General features: G+C 38.2%; 1 protein-coding gene across 1 annotated transcript; it reads left to right on the plus strand.

The window, feature by feature from the left end:
• Positions 1 to 283: 283 nt before the first annotated feature.
• Positions 284 to 17,103, plus strand: SNX5 (sorting nexin 5). Its single transcript, XM_042781968.1, has 11 exons — positions 284 to 382; positions 4,138 to 4,259; positions 5,270 to 5,393; positions 6,657 to 6,752; positions 7,857 to 7,962; positions 8,051 to 8,126; positions 9,349 to 9,388; positions 9,473 to 9,559; positions 10,440 to 10,599; positions 14,935 to 15,020; positions 17,053 to 17,103. Exons 2-11 carry the CDS (start codon positions 4,186 to 4,188, stop codon positions 17,101 to 17,103), a joined length of 900 nt encoding a protein of 299 aa, XP_042637902.1. The 5' UTR covers positions 284 to 382; positions 4,138 to 4,185.
• The last annotated feature ends 317 nt before the right edge of the window (positions 17,104 to 17,420 follow it).

Consider the following 17,420-nt stretch of genomic DNA (forward strand, 5'->3'; position numbering starts at 1 on the left):
GAGTCCCAATCTCTCCACATCCTCACCAGCATTTGTTATTTTCTGTCTTTGCTACTAGTGCTGGAGCAAGATGGTATCTCATTGTTGTTTTGATTTGCATCTCTCTAATAGCTAATGATTGTGAGCATTTCTTCATATGTTTGTTGGCCGCTTGAATATCGTCCTTGGTGAAGTGTCTTGAATATTGTCCTTGGTGAGGTGTCAGTCTCTCATATTTGGAAGGATAATTTTAGGGCTAAACTGAATTTTTAGACTAATATAAAAAAATGTGTTTCAGCTGAGATCTGTGTCTGTGGACCTGAATATTGATCCCTCGCTTCAGATTGACATACCTGATGCACTCAGTGAGAGAGATAAGGTCAAATTTACAGTGCACACTAAGGTAAGTGGCAGAGTTGACTTTATTAATGAAAACAATGCTAGGTAACAGCCTTATTTTTCACAATGGGTATGATTCTCCAAACAGAAATGGTATAGCACTGTTGCTGTTAAAGTGAGAAAATGGGTACCACCTCATCTTGCTTATAGTAAGCATCCATAAATGCTATTGCTTTCAGCATGCCCCTCTGTCATGGCTCTTTGATATATGGCCAGTACTCTGCCCATGAGCGCACACAGCACAGTGCTACAGCAGTAGCCACCTACCTGCACAACTCACTGCTTTCTTCATTGTTAGCCTCTACCCTCCCTGTTCCTAGTGATCCAAAGATTTTTCCCTCCTGGTTTTTAATTGACCGAAGCAATATGCCTGATCATGTAGGAAAAAACCCTGCTATTTAATTTTTCAGAATCAGTCTTTGGGAACATTTTCAGTCTTTTTCTCCCTCCAGACTATTTAAAATGTAATGAATGCTTGCACTCTTCAAAGGGGTTTACACCTATTCTACAGGTGAGGAAACTGAGGCACAAGTTTTTACATAGAGTAGATGGCTGAGGCACGATTAGAATCTAAGCAGTTTGATGCTGGAGCTTGTGGTGTATGCTCTCTGACTAGATTTGCACATAGTCCATAAGGTCCTCTCCCACATGTTTTTTTCTTAATACCTGTATGGCTTTATTAGCATACCTATTGTTTGGGAAGCAATGTGAACATTGGCAACTGGAATCTCTCCTTGAGTTGACCTGATGAAAGCAGGTGGAAAAAGCATTTGCTGTGGTGAAAAGGAAGCCAATGACAATTTCCAGAGGAATAGTGAACTGTAGTTAAGAATTTTTTAAACATTAGTTTTTAATATAAATTTTGTTTAGCCTTTTAAAAGAGAATTAGGGTTGTGATTTAATTTTTTGGAACTATTACTGGTATAGTACTGCATCTTTTATGTTTGGCACAGGCTTTCTTATGAACAAATTCCTTAAAGAACAAGTTAAATCTTAGATGTGAGTTTTGTAGTTGTGGAGAAAACATGTAAACATTTAGCTTGATTCTTTAGTGGCTCTTGGCTGTGATGTTGTATTATGTATTATTTTCCCATAGTGCAGCTCAGGAAACTGAAACCTCTTTATCTGAACGTGGTGGTTTCTTACTTCACGTAACACATTGTCCACTGTTTCTTTACAGAGTACACTGTCCACGTTTCAGAGCCCAGAGTTTTCTGTTACGAGACAACATGAAGACTTTGTGTGGCTACATGACACTCTTATTGAAACAACAGACTATGCTGGACTTATCGTAAGTACATTTTGGGAATTTAAATGATTTCTGAAACTGGTTTTCCTACCTTGCTATTTCTTTTATTTAAAGAGACTTTTACCCACTTTTTATAGTGGATTGTGAAACAGTTTGCTTGCATCTGCCTACTCTAGAGTATGCTCTAACGCTTATAGTTAAAATCTAAAATATATGTGGAGAATAGTGTTATAGCTGTGAGATGACAAGGCGTACTTACCTTCTGTACAATGTGATAAACATTTAGTGATTTAAGTACTACCTGGTTTTGAGTTTGCTTTTTCTGTAGTGTTTTCTTTCAGGCATGAAGTAGAATTCTTACTATGAAAACCTCAGTATAGGTATGTAGTAGTGCTAGTGGGATCTCTGATGGTGTAGTACCTAAGGCATTTGACTGCTAACCAGAAGGCTGGCATTTCAAACCCACCAGCCACTCCTCGGAAGGAAGGTTGGGCAATGTTCTTCCGCAGTGATAACTGCCTCAGAAACCCAAGGAGGGGTCGCTTTGAGTCGGAGCTGACACAGTGGCAGTGAGTGGTTTGGTTAGTAGTGCTAGTCGTGTGCAGTAGATTCTCAGAAGTGGTGTAGCCTCAAAGGAAGCAGTTATCTCTGCTCAGTCCTTGGATTTCTTTTTTTTTAAATAATATTTTACTTTTTCAGTGAAGGTTTACATAGCAGTTTGATTCTCCTTCAACAATTTCTACACAAATTGTTCAGTGACTGGTTATATTCTTCATGATGTGTGAACTTCTAATTTTCATTCTGGTGGTTTCCATTTCCGTTTATCTAGTTTCCCTTTCCCCCTTGCACTTTCATCTTTCCTGTAAAATAATTATTGACCACATGGTCTCATAGGTGATTTTTAAAAGGAGCCACAGTACTTACATTATGTTGTCAGTAAATCTGGTATTTAGCTATAATGTGACCTCAAGGGTTAGTTTTGGTTCAAGGTTTGAGGAATATTAGCGTTGTTCTTTGTAATCCAAAGGTTTTTTCCTCCTGAGTTTTATTTTGATTGAAACAGTATGCCTAATCATATAAGACAAAACTACAGTTTCAAAGCGTATTTAGAATATAAGATACTAATTTTTATCAGTGCGATAGTTTCAAGGAGTCTTCCAGGCTCAACCAGTCCTCTATATCTGGTTCTTTTTTTTTTTTTTTTTTAAAGGAATTTGAGGTTCTCTTCCACATTTGTATCTCATTCTATTAGGGTCTATTGTGGCCCTTAATTAGAATGGTTGGAAGTGGTAGCCAGGTACCATCTAGTTCTTTTGGTCTTGGAGTAAATGAGGCTGTGGTTTGTGTAAACTGTCTTGTAGACTAGTTTCTTCGAATCTTTGATTTCCTTCTTTATCTTTTGCTCTGGACAAGTAGAGGCTGGTAATTGTAGCTTAGATGGCCATTTAGAGGCTTTTAAGACCCCAGACAGTACTCACCATACTAGGATGTGGAACATAACTTTATGTACTATATTAATGCTAGTTGATTGAGATGCCTCATGAGACTATGGTCCTAATCTTTCAAACCCAGAATTCTGATCCCACAAAGTATTATGTCTAAGTATCCATAACTGTGCCTTCTGTCTGCTCTTACAAAATATGTGACTACATGTGCTTTATGTGTATAGTCACACAGATTCATACGTTTATCTGTATATAGAGATATAGATATAGATACATACACATATGGCTGTACACATATGCTTACATATATATATATATATATACACACACACACACACACACATACATGTTATGTTTTTGGTGGTTTGTGCTGTTGTTTTGAAATTACATGTGCCAGCAAGTCCTTTTTCTTTGTGTACTTGTTAGTGACATTTACCTTTGTCATACTGTGTATATTTGACCCTCATTTGGTGTGTTACCTTTCCATCACCAAAAATAACGTGTCTACTATGTAGAGAGGGAATCTCCACCTCCCTATTCCTGTCAGTTCTTGAGATTTAATTCTTGGTTGCAGGAACCAGAGACTTGACTAATTTTAAAGAAGAGTTAAGTGGCTTTTCTTGCCAGGATGTCTAAAGGATCTGCCCAAATGATTCTTAATAACTGAATGAAATTAGTACTTAATGAGCTGTGTTTAGAAATGTTCTTTTTACTTAAAACTGAAATGATTATCCTGGAATTTTTAAAAATTCCTTTTGAAGTTTGGACAATTTGTAATATTTGATGCTTCATTGGTTTTTAGTTCTGATTATTTGAGGTTTCAACTGACTTTTAAAGCAAGATGAACATTTTCTATAATGAGTACACTGAAGAAGTTCTTGTGTTCAAAGTTAGTGCCCAGTTATAGGGGAGGGCACATCTTTTTTAAATGACAGGAATTAATTAAAAAACAAAACAGAAGTTGACTTTTAGACAGTCCCACTGGGTTGGCTGTCTTCTGGACACACCACGTAGAACATTACTACTGGGGCAGAAATATTCACATGTCACCTGCCTCTGCTGTAGATTCCACCTGCTCCTACAAAACCTGACTTTGATGGTCCTCGAGAAAAGATGCAGAAACTGGGTGAAGGTGAAGGGTCTATGACAAAAGAAGAATTTGCTAAAATGAAGCAAGAACTGGAAGCGTAAGTGGATTTTCTCAATGGGTGCATCTAAGTGTAGCTGTTAATTAGTTGTCTGATGCCACCTTCTACAACTACATTTTGCAGAGTGTGGGTCATGGTCTTTGTACTTTAAACATTGATTCCCTGGAGGCCATTGACATTGTGGAAGGGCTGTTTGTTTTATAAATTTTTTAGGTTACTGATAAATGTGCAAAGCTTTCTTCCCTGTAAAGTTTGGTTATTGCAAGTATTGAGAAACTAAATTCCAGCAAGTGTTACCAAGAAGCACTTCTGAATAAGCACACTGATAATAGGTTCCTAGATTGGAAGAGAACTTTAATCTAGCTGTAATTTAATTAAATTTATGTATTTCAAACAAAAATGAAATGTATTCATCAGTCTCTGTCATTTGGAAATTTGTATTAAGGGAACTGAAAAACTTCTTCAACTAGTATTTCTCTATTCTACAAAACATACCAAAGTTAAACTCTTAAACTGCCATTGTAACACTCCTGAAAAAAGATTAGAAGAAAAGAACCTATTACCTTCCCTTGTTACATTGTTTGCTCGGGATTCTGAAGTTTTGAAAGTTTGAAACCATTCTTATACTTTATTTCCTTGGTTGAAAAGCATCACCCTCCTGGATCATCAGTGTTTTTAGGTGCCCACACTGGCAACTCTTGGTTAGTGTTCTTCCCCAAGACCACTTTATCTGGAGCAGTACTTCCACACCTCCAGGTACTGAATCATTCAGCACACTTTATGGCTAGGCTCTGGGGATAGAGGATTAAACACAGCAGACTAAATATTCTACTGTCAGGGGTTTGAAGCAATCTTTAATGTATAGAATGAGGATTCCAAAATGGCAGCTTCCTTATTACCCAACTAGATACAAAGTTACACCAAAATGTTGTTTTGTCCTGTTCCAGTATTTGACTTAGTGATATGAATGGGATAGTAGAATGGGCCTGGAGTAGTATTTGCTGAGGAGTGCCGAGTGATGCCAACTGAATGCTGTCTGTTGTTTTCAGTGAATATCTCGCTGTGTTTAAGAAGACTGTATCTTCCCATGAAGTCTTTCTACAGCGGCTTTCTTCTCACCCCATTCTCAGTAAAGATCGCAACTTTCATGTTTTCCTGGAATATGATCAGGATGTAAGGCATTTTTATTCTGTTTCTATGATTCAGTTAACATTTATAAGGCTATACTTTAAAAGCATACTTAGTATACTTTCTAAACTGTTTCAAAGTTCTGAATTTCTTATCAGCACAGTGGAAACATTGTTAGATACTCTCCCTATGATAGTTAAATTTGTATGCCCACTTGGCTGGGCCTGGCTGACTGGCTGGGCAGCTCGTGATAGGTATTCCCCATGATGAGACTGGCAATCCACTTCATGGGTGGAATCTGCCACAAGCAGCTGAGTAGCTGCCTTTGGGATGTGGTCTGCTTCTTGTATATAAGGAGAAGCCTTGGGGATAGTCTCTAGCTTATGGCACGTTTGAACTGTGCATGTAGCCACATCGTTGTTCAGCAGCCTGCCATGATCTGTCGACCTTGGGATTTACAATGAACTTAAATTAATGGCCTGCCATGTGGTTTGGTAACATCGGGACTGTGCCATTTTATTTGTCAACCATGGGCTTGTTAGCTTCAGCAGCCAGTAGCGGCCTGAGTGAAGAGATATCTCTAGCTTCAGTGGGCTGGGAGCAAGAGGCAGAGCTAAAGCCCAAGGTCAAGGGGCTTTCACATAGCCCCTGGAGCCTGGCACTTCGAACTTGGACTTAAAGCCTCCAAACTGTGAGATAATAAAACTCCTGTTTGTAAAGGCCCATCACATTTGTGGTATTCTTGTCAGAGAGGCACTAGGTAACCAGAACACTCCCCGGTTGTTTAAAGAAAATTTTGACCTTTTTCCTTCTAGAGACTAGCCTTCTCTCTTTAGTCAAGCTTCACATCATTAGGAGGAACTTAAATTGATTTGATTTTTTTTTCCTGACTACTTATTTTTTAATTGAAATGAGACTTGTAATGCTTTTATTTTTTTATATGTTATATTTCTTGCTACTTAATATGTTTGAGACAAACCCTAACTCAGAAATTTTCTCATTTTCTTCTAACCTAATGGATTGTTACTAGTTCAACCAAGAATTTAAAAACCACTCTTAAGGTTTAGTGATTAGTTTTTTAAAACTTCTCTTACATTAACATTTTAGAATGAGGTGCCATGTGTTTAGGTTTAATAGTTTATTAGGTTAAATAGTTTAAGTTTGGTGGGTAAGAGTGTTAGAAATATCTCATACATGTACCTATGCTAGTAAAAAAGTATTACTTGGAACATGTTCAGACTTTTTTTAAAATGTAAACTTGGAAAGATAGTGTATACCATAAATTATCTTTTTGGAATTTTTCTTTAGCTAAGTGTTAGACGGAAAAATACCAAAGAGATGTTTGGTGGCTTTTTCAAAAGTGTGGTGAAGAGTGCTGATGAAGTCCTTTTTTCTGGAGTTAAGGTGAGCAGATTTTAATTCTAGAAAATTCTTAACTTCATATGAATGAATAGATGTTGAAATGATTATTTTTTGGATATGTCAAGTTAAATAAATAAAACAGTAATAAATAATTTTTACCTGCTTTTTATGTTAATGTGTCTACTAGAAAAATGTTCAATGCCACATGGTTCACAGTTCTGTTGGATGTTGCTGTGAACATCAAATTAATAACACTGGTCTCATTACCATCATCAGTATGATTTATTCACCCCCCGCCCCTTTTTTTATTTTATCTTTTTTAAAACTGAGATACCTTTACAGTTACTATCTGGTTTCTGGCTTTGCCACTTGAAGCTTGAGTAAGAAACCCCCAGAATACATGTAGTGAGTTGAGAGGGCATTAGAAGACTCTAGGAAATTTCTAATTTACTGATGAGCATACTAGGAGTGTACTATCTTCTTGGCATGGTATAAGGTGGATGGCATTGCAGGGCATATGGCATCCCTAGTAAGTGCCTACCAGATGCCAGCTTTGCCTCCCAATTGAGAAGCAGCCAAATCCACCCACCCACATGAACATATACACACACATGCATGTATACGAGACAAGGTAGCAATATTGCACCAGGCTGAGCTATTGGGGTAGCAGCAGAATTGCTGTACCCTAGAGAATGTGCCTTCTCATATGACCTAAGTACAAGAGACAAAGTCTGGCCATTCTCACTTCTAAGGAGCATTCTGGCTGCACTTCCTCCAAGACAGATGGGAGAAGGATATCATGCTTGGTAAAGTAGAGGGTCTGTGAAAAGGGGGAAGACCTTCACAAGATTGATTGACACAGTGAATGCAATGATGGGCATGGCAGACCTTTACTGGGCATTGCCAAATTGTTCTCTTTGTTGACACTGCCATTTGAAGGATACAAGAGTTCTCCCTTATCCCTGCTGGCCCTTGGTGTGTGCTAATCTGTTGTGTAAAACGATATCTCGTCAATTTGCATTTCCTTCAGTCTCTAGGGGTTACCCTTATTCATACGCTTATTTGCCGTAAAGTTTCTTACATAAAATTCACATTCACATTCATGGAACTTCTGCTTCTTAAATTTCTTAATTTCTTCCATTTTAGGAAGTGGATGAATTTTTTGAGCAAGAGAAGAACTTTCTTATTAACTATTACAATAGGATCAAGGATTCCTGTGCAAAAGCTGACAGAATGACCAGATCTCATAAAAGTAAATACCATTCATCTACTAGCTGCTCACAGCTTTGCTAATATGCCCAGCTCTGTTCACGTAAAAAGGGCTGTCCTTGTTTCTGCAGATGTTGCAGATGACTATATCCACACTGCAGCCTGTTTACATAGCCTGGCCTTAGAAGAGCCACCAGTCATCAAAAAGTAAGTTTTTGTTGGAAAGGAATTACCTCTAACCCCTTAATTGCAGACCTTTGGGCGGTATTATTGAAAGTGTAATGAGTAGCAGAGTGTTTAAGCATGAGGCTGCTAACACGAAGGTTGGTGGTTTGAACCCACCAGCCTCTATGAGGGAGGAAAGGAAAAAAAAAAGTCATCTGCTTCTGTGACCATTATAGCCTAGAAAACCTATGGGGCAGTTCTACTCTGCACAAAGGTTGCTATGAGTCAGAAGCAACACAGTAAAACGAGTAATGGTTTCAGTTCTCCTCTAGAGTACAAACTTACTGATGCAGACAGTTGTCTCTGGCATTCAGATCTTGAATACTCTATGTAGACATTTGTCTTTAAGTTTGTATATAACTTGTGCTCTTTATACATGAACAAATGTGGTATCTATTGTCAGCATTTTTTATTTCCCCCATTAAACTTAAAGAATCTCAATTTCTGGTTGAATATTTTAATTTGTTGTTGTTGTTATGTGCCATTGAGTCGGACCTGACTCATAGCGACCCCTCCTTGGGTTTCCAAGGCAGTATCACTAAAGAAGTAGATTGCCCCGTCTTCCTTCCGAGGAGTGGCTGGTGGGTTTGAACCACCAGCCTTCTGGTTAGCAATCAAGTGCCTTAGACACTATGCTACCAGAGCGCCCATATTTTAATGTAGGTGAGGGATTGTTGAGTCATTTTTGAGTGAAATTTGCCTTAGTCTTCCCTGACAAATGGTGCTTGTTGCCATTTGGCCTGGTCATACCTCAGGCTTTTCTGGAGAGATGTGATTATACTGATTATGAAGAAGAAAGTCTTTGGAAGAATAAGTTCTTAATGACCTGCCCAGTCTCATCTTGCACTATAAAAGTTTCTAACATTCTCTACCCTGGTCATTTCTGGTATGGGGAATGGTGGGGCCTTATTAGAGCCTGACCATAGTTAATATAGCTTTGGATAAGGTTGTCTTCAGGTACAGGTTCTGTGTGGCAGAATGGCTGGAGGAACACCAAGGGAGGCTGGTGTCCCTTTGTGTGGCACTGCCAGTAGGCTGAATTTTGCAACCATTTTCTCTACTAGTTTGGGCCAATTGTAATGAATGTAAAATGGCAAAGGTTAGGACTCATTGAGCTTACTCATTCATACCTTAGAGTATTTATTAAGATCATATTTCATAGATGATTTAAAACCTTAAACTAAAATCATGTCTGTATTTTCAGGTACCTCTTGAAGGTTGCTGAGCTATTTGAGAAACTTCGGGTAAGGATTTTTGTTTTGGTCTTCTTAATGTTTTATAATGTATAGATTTCTGATTTGATTGTCACCTTTACTTTTTCTTATTAGAAAGTAGAGAACCGAGTGTCATCAGATGAAGACTTAAAGCTGACAGAGCTTCTCCGGTACTACATGCTCAACATAGAGGCTGCTAAGGTAAGACAAAGATTTATTTAAATCATCACAGCTTTGGAACACTATCTTGCCACTACACAAAGAGGGCTAATGGGGTCTTTTTTGTTCAAAAGGAAAGTTAACTTAGATTCTGGAAGATGAGCTCTTACCGGAATTATTTGCATAAGTGACATGCTTTTTTTTATATATTACATTATAAAAGTTTATATTGCTGGGAGCTCTGTAAGGGTGTTGCTGCATAGACGGATTATGGGTTATAACATGGTTATTGAATGTGGGACATAATGGAAAACATGCTCAATAGACTTTCTGAGGCAATAAAGAAAAAAAGGTTGGGGTTTGTGAATTCTTACTGAATTGCCAGTATAACTGTTGGTCAGCCATAAAGTATTGCTTTTCACCTAGTCTTGGTTCTAGAGTCTTAGAAGTGGAAGTTGCAGAATGGAATTATGTAAATATTTCCTGCTACCTTATTTCCCAGTTGCATTCTAGCAGCATATGTTTTAACTCTTTGAGCACATCTATTTTGATAAAACAGTTTTCTGAAATTGCCTTCAACTCTTGAAATAAGTGGAATCAATTAGAGAAAAGGTCCTTCCACTTACACTCTGTTGGGTTTAGTCTCCTAATTCACGTAAAGGATTCTGAAAAAGCTCTCAACAGTACTGTTAGAGTTGCTTGTCCCAGCCAAATCTTGATCCAAAAAAATTAATGGGTAGGTGAAGGTAAATTAGGTTCTTGTATAAATATAAAATTCCAGGCAGTAAATTGGGAAAGTGGATAGGATACTCAGGCTATTTTTTTCATTAATAGTTTAGTTATTTAGTACTCCTGTTTTTATTTCTTGAGATTGTTTAGGATAGATTAACTGCTATGTCATGCCTGTTAATTTTCTTCTCAGGATCTCTTATACAGACGCACCAAAGCCCTCATTGACTATGAGAATTCAAACAAAGCCTTGGATAAGGCCCGGTTAAAAAGTAGAGACGTCAAGTTGGCAGAAGCACACCAGCAGGAATGCTGCCAGAGATTTGAACAGCTTTCTGAATCTGCAAAAGAAGGTAGAGCAGGGACACTTTTTTATTTTGAAATACTCTCCAGATCACAGAGAGGAAAAAGTGCAAAAATACTGAAGAATATCATAGATCCATTCCTGGAGTTACGTAAGACAAGACTGCCTCATTTGCTTATCACACACACTTGCTATCACATACTCTTTCCTGACAAGAATAAGTCATTCTCTTAAATCCCCACAGTATAGTTATCAACTTTGGTAAACTTAACTGTGATATAATACAATCAGCTGTCTGTGTGTTCATTTTGTTGCTTGTTCTCTAGTACAAGATCCAGTCTAGGATTAAGTGTCATGTCTCCTTGTTGTTGTTATTTGCTGTCGAATTGTACCCAACTCACAGTGACCCCTCCTTGGGTTTCTGAGGTGGTATCACTACAGAAGTAGATTGCCCAACCTTCCTTAGTTCCCTCTAATCTGTAAAAGTCTTACAACTACCCCCTTTTTATTTTCCCCAAATAGAATGTTCCTTGTTTTTGGTCATAGGGTCCTTTCCCAGCCAGAATACTATGTACATAGTATACTCAGTATGTCATGTCAGAGGGCATATTGTGTCCATCTTGCCCCCATTTGTAGTGTTAATTACTTAATCAAGATGCTTGATTTCTTCACTGTAGGTTTGTTCTTTTTCTTATGTCACTGGTTAGCAACCTGTAGGGAGACCCTTTGTTGTTGTTATTTGATGCCCTCAAGTCAGTTTTGACCCATAGTGACTTTACATACAGTAGAACTCTACCCGATCCTTCCCATCCTCACAATCATTGCCATGTTTCAGCCCATTGTTGGCAGTTACTGCCTCCAGCCATCTTGTTAAGGGTCTTATTCTTTTTCACTGACTCTCTACTTTACCAAGTATGATGTTCTCCAGGGATTGGTCCCTCCTGAGACTCTTTAAACCCACTGCCATCAAGTTGATTCTGACCCCCATTGGGTTTCTGAGGCAGTAAATCTTTACAGAAGTAGATTGCCTGGTGTTCCTTCCCTAGAGTGGCTAGTGGGTTTGAACCACCAGCCCTCTGGTTATCAGTCAGAAGCCATAGGCACTGTGCCACCAGAGCTCCTGAGACACTTTAAGACGATTCAAATACCTATTCCTCATAAACTATCTCCCTGAGTTTAGGATTTAGCATATATTGATGATTTTTACCTGAGCCAGTCTTTATGTGATGGTTGCAAAATTGCAATCCCTTTTCCCCATCTCCTTCCCAACACCATCATTCCATTCCCAGGTTGGCACTATATTGTAAGTAAGAGCCTCCCTTCTCTCACATTTCTTTGTTAGTCATAGATTCCCCCTGCTTTATTTATTTATTTTTTTAATGGCTTAGAATCCATTACAATCTTAAATTATTTTGGTGTTCAAATTGCCCAGGCTTTGCCAAAGTGCAAACATGTGACATGTCTCTCTCCCCACCCCACCTCACCTTTTTGTTTTTGTTTTTGAGGGATTGGATGTTTTGTGCTTAAGTCTTCTCTATCTCAACCCTGGAATTAACTTTTTTTTTTTTTTTCAAAGAGCCCAAGTTGCTTTTACTAGAGAATACTAGTCAAGATCTGGGAGCTAGGTATGGCCATTGCTCTTGGGGCATCTTTACTTCTACGCCCTTTTAGTGGCAAGAGCTAGTACATGGGGGGGGGGGTGTATAAACATAACCACACAAAGACAAGCATACCTTTTAGAAATCATGAGTCCACACTGGTAACTCAGTTCCAATTCATGTCCAGGATACTTTTATCTCTTCCCCATTTCAGAGCAGAGTGTCTTTTTAAAGTAAAGTTTAACTTTATTAGGAGATAGCTTGCTACTTCCATTGAACATAAATGCAATATGTAGTTTTTCCCTGAGAGGATCTCTCTGCCCTGGTTTTCTCGGAGAAACATGCCAGAGCAAAAAGTTGAACTGTATCATCCAGAATGAATGTAGTTGTACTGGGACACTGGACACTGGACACTTAAAACTTGACTTGTACATTCTGCTCCTGCTATGATTTAGGTTTCTGTGAAAAGTTTGTCATTTTTAAGGCTTCATTTTCTCAGAACTTTTAGTTTCCCTGTTGTTTAGAAATGTAAGCATATCTAGAAATATTTTGTTAATAGCAGTGGTATGTTCAGTAACATTGAAGCTACATGGTATATCTAATAGATTTCCTAGAGTTCTAATCCTTTGTCTTGCTTTATGTCTGCTCAGTACTGTGATATCTTAACTTTAAGGACAAAATTTCTCTTTATTTTGAAACTCTGCAAATGTGATGCAGACATGCTCACATGGCTTAACCTTTACCTTCCAAATTAAGGACTTCCATTGGGCAGAGTTTTGAGCCAAGTCTTAACCCTTAGTAATTGATCTCCTTCACTCCCTCAGTTTCAACCTGTGGGCTCTCCTTAGCTGGGACACTGGGGGCTCCCCTCCTTTTAAAAACAGCTCATTTAAATTACAAGGAAAAGAGTACACTTTGGAGAAAAAAAAACTAAGTTGAAATTTTCAATTACTGTAGGATAGAGATCAATGACTGGTAGCATAGTGCCTAAGGCACTTGACTGCTAACCAGAAGACTGGCGGTTCAAACCCACCATCCACTCCTCGGAAGGAAGGTTGGGCAATTTACTTCCGTAGTGATACCACTTTGGGAACACAAGGAGGGGTTGCTATGAGTCAGGTCTGACTTGACGGCACATAACAACAACAACAATGAAGAGAATGACAGAGTTTAAACATACTGTCAATTTAGATCTATCTTTACCTACCTACTTTTTTTTCTCTCAAGTTCTTATATAGTATTCTGTAGTATTGAGATTAATTCACTTTTAGTTAGACATGCCACAAATGATGATGTGTGTGCTGCAAGGTGTAGTATAGAGGGCTTAATTTCACAAGTTTATAGAAAGGATTATAAGGATTAATTATATATTCTTGGTTTACCTTAATTTCCAGTAAGTTGTTATTAGGTGGTGTTGAGTCGATTTAGACGGTGTATAGAATAGAACTGCCCCATGGTGTTTTCTAGGTTGTACTCTTTACAGAAGCAGATTATTAGATCTTTCTTCCACAGAGCCTCTGGATGGCTTTGAATCACCTACTTTTCAGTTAGCAGCCAAGTGCTTATGGTTGTGCCACCAAGGGCCTCTTTCCAATGAGTTATTAATCCTGAATTCTTGTAGAGGCTATAGGAAAGGAAAAGTTAGATGTAAAGGTGACAAGTCCTGCAGGTTATATTTACAGCAAAGCTGATTAAGCTTTCGAGAGCAATCGTTAGGTGCCGTTGAGTCATCTCTGACTCATAGTGACCTCATGTACAGCAGAACAAAACACTGCCTGGTCACGATCTTTGCTATACTTAAGCCTATTGTTGCAGCCAGTGTGTCAGTCCATCTGGTTGAGGGTCTTTTTTCATTGTCCCTGCACTTTGCCAAGCATGATATAAGAAGGGAGTGATCCCTTCTTACAGCATGACCAAAGTAGGTGAGACAAAGTCTGGCCATTCTTCCTTCTAAGGAGCATTCCGGCTGCACTTCTTCCAGGACAGATTTGTTCTTTTAGCAGTCCATGGTACTATTAGCATTCTTAGCCAGCACCACAACTCAAAAGCATTAACATACTAAATGTAGATTGTGAAAAAATATGATAACTTTGCTCTAAGAGAGTCTAGACCATGGACTAGAGGGTGGAACATGTAGTTAAAAATGTCAACTCAGCAGGACTTGTTTGATCAAACCCTGCACATCGCCCAAGAAATTCCTGACTTCAGGAATGGCCCTTTCCTGCTCACTGGGAGATGGTCTTGTCATATTCTGCCTGATGACTTTTTTTGTGTTTGTTTTATTTTTAAATGCTTAAGGCCTTGGGGCACACTAACCTGGTTGATAAATACTTCATGGTTACAATGTGATTTATCATGAACACCTTGTTTTCTGTGTCTGAGGCCTCATGTAATCAGGTAGTTCATTCAAGCAGTGTGGCTTATGGTGAACCCTGGTGTCTGCCCTCGGAGGAGTTGCTGGCACTCTAGCTCTATCACAAAGTCAATCACATAGATGCTGCATGTCTGTGTGACTGACTCCTAATAGCAATAATTACTTTATAAATTGTATAGTGCAAAGTTAAATTTGACCTCCTTGTACATACATAAGAGAAAAAGTAAATTCTTCCACACCACAAAATTGGACATTTCTGGCCAAATAATGTCCTTTACCATTAAGAGCTTTGGTGTTGACAGCATTTAAAAACAATCCATGAAAAAAATAAAGCTATTGGTACAGGTATGTCTGGCTGAAGGTGAAAATTCTTTTAACTTTCTTGGTAAACTTAAATGATTTCTCACTATAGAATTGATAAATTTCAAACGGAAGCGAGTGGCAGCCTTTAGGAAGAATCTGATTGAAATGTCTGAACTGGAAATAAAGCATGCCAGGGTAAGTATTTGCCCTTAAATTAAACCAATAACATTTTTGTAAGCCCTGCCTCACCCCACACCCCCCAATTATTTACCAATTCACTGTGTCAGTGCTATCATGCAGATGAAGTTTGTCTTATGGCTTTATTTTCCAGTAAAACCACAGGACTTTAGTATATGGGAGCCACTTGTTATGAATTACTTGTAAGGTTAATAGGTCCTTGCATGGTACAAGCAGTTTGTGCTCAACTACTAACTGAAAGGTTTATGATTTGAACCTACCCAGCATGCCATGGAAGAAAGTTCTGGCAATCTGCTTCCATAAAGATTACAGTCAAGAAACACATATGGAACAGTTGTACTCTGTAACACATGGGATCTACTTGTAACACATGGGATTGTCATGAGTCTGAATCAGTTTCATGGCAGGGAGTTTTTTAATGTTAACAGGATTATGTATTTTTGCTACTGCAAACCAAGAATTTTCCAACATCTTGAGTAAGTACTGCTTTTGAGTAAAGTTAGGCTACCCTGCCCTCTACCAAAGACCTTACAGGTCACATTCTGAACACACTCCAACCAGATTATTGTAAGCTCTTCTGCAGTTAACTAGTTCTGCTTACTCTAACATCCTAACTTAAACATTATATAAATGAGTTCTTCCTATGAATGCAAAGGTTTTGTCGAAACTGAAAATTGCTAAAAATTAGTTATGGATTCTGTGTTTCAGGTTTTCCTGGAAAATACTTCTAGAATAAATTATTTTCTGGTTTGCTAAGTGTCTTCTGATATTAATTCTTTCTGGGTTTAGAAAGGAAGGCAAATTTATTTTTGTATTATATATATTTAATGTCTATCTAAATTCATATTCATGTTGTGAATAATAACAATGTCTATCTAAATCCTTCATAGAAGAGAGATATAGTAGAGCAATGGTTGTCAGTGCTAGGTGCATGGTATAATCTAAGAGAACTTTTGGAAAGAAAATTGGTGCCCAACTCCATTACATTAGGATTTCTGGAGTGACCCCAGGCATCAAGGTTAAGGCTTTCTGTGGTTGCAGCACACTGAAACCCTCAAGTATAGAGGAAGGCATCTGGGCCAGCCTATGGACTATACAAATTACAGGTAGAAGCTGCAGAGCCACTGTTGGGGAGTGTCATTGGCCATCAAATGTGATAATTGGTTAAAACAAGAAAACTAATAACATTCTTATGCATTTCAAAACCCTTTGTTTTGACTACATTTCAAAAAAGTTGCTGTGGAGTTAACTTTGTCTCATGGCAACCCATGGGATCAAGAGTAGGAACTGTGCTCCATAGGGTTTTCAGTGGCTGATTTTTTTTGCCAGTAGGTTGCCAGACCCTTCTGTGGCACATCTGGGTGGATTTAGTCCTCTACTATTTTGATTCACTGGTCACATTAACTGTTTGCACCACCTAGGGGCTCTGACTGCAACATAGATGTGTTTATTCACTTGGCCTCTTCATTAGGTCCAAATTTTACTGTGAATGACCTCTTAAATTGGAGTGTCATTTTACATAAACCACATCTATAATGTGGTAGATGTTTTCTAAATTTCTTCAACATGGTAACTTGTTTATTAAGAAGTTTTTGCAGAATCTATAGCTAATTTTTAGCAATTTTCAGTCTCTCCAAGGCCTTCGCACTCACAGGAACAACTCATTTAATGTGTGAATTAACATGTTAGCGTAAGCAGAACTGGTATAACTGCATTTGGGATCAAGTGGGTGATGGGAGCAGAAGTGCTGAAAAGGAGTCTACTAATCATTGAGCTTTGAGCCTCTCTCAGGTAGTAGTTCCAGACCATTTGGAGGAAGAGGTCTCAAACATGGAATTGGGTTGGGGGTGGGTGGTTGTTCAATAAGGATTTAATGAAAAGAAGCACAAATTTGTTTTGCCTAATTCTGAATTGTCTTTCATGAAAAGCTCAGTCAGTGGATTTGAATTTAATTCTTGCAGATGTATGGTGTATCTCTATAGACTCCAGAGAGATTTATTGGTCTACCTTAACTTTATTTTTCTTACAGAACAATGTCTCCCTCTTGCAAAGCTGCATTGACTTGTTCAAGAACAATTGATCTGCCTTTATTCTGGATGAAGTAAAAGAAACAGAACGAATGTGAATGCCAGCATCACTTGCACTTAAATCATTAGCCATGGAAGATTTATTAGTTTTTGACTTTAGTTTAAAATGATGTGAATGCATATTTTGATTTCTAAAAATCTTAACACTTAACCATGTTGGTTTAAAACTATTTTTATTGCATGTTACTTGGATATAACTAATCCTTTCCTTATGCATTTAATACCTCAACATGGGCAGAATATAAATACTGAGTTCTCCTATAATTTGTCTTTAGTTATTAGAAAGAGTGTAGGAAACACGTGCCTTCTG

This window comes from Orycteropus afer, unplaced genomic scaffold, assembly GCF_000298275.1.
Source record: "Orycteropus afer afer isolate SDZICR_OR568_19922 unplaced genomic scaffold, OryAfe1.0 scaffold00208, whole genome shotgun sequence".
NCBI classification, from domain to species: Eukaryota; Metazoa; Chordata; class Mammalia; order Tubulidentata; family Orycteropodidae; genus Orycteropus; species Orycteropus afer.

Bases quoted from the DNA above. Each gene is read 5' to 3' on its own strand.
- SNX5 (XM_042781968.1), top strand. From the start codon at position 4,186: ATGCAGAAACTGGGTGAAGGTGAAGGGTCTATGACAAAAGAAGAATTT. The intron at 7,963-8,050 runs GTAAATACCATT...TTGTTTCTGCAG, and splicing joins AATGACCAGATCTCATAAAA to ATGTTGCAGATGACTATATC. The intron at 8,127-9,348 runs GTAAGTTTTTGT...CTGTATTTTCAG, and splicing joins GAGCCACCAGTCATCAAAAA to GTACCTCTTGAAGGTTGCTG.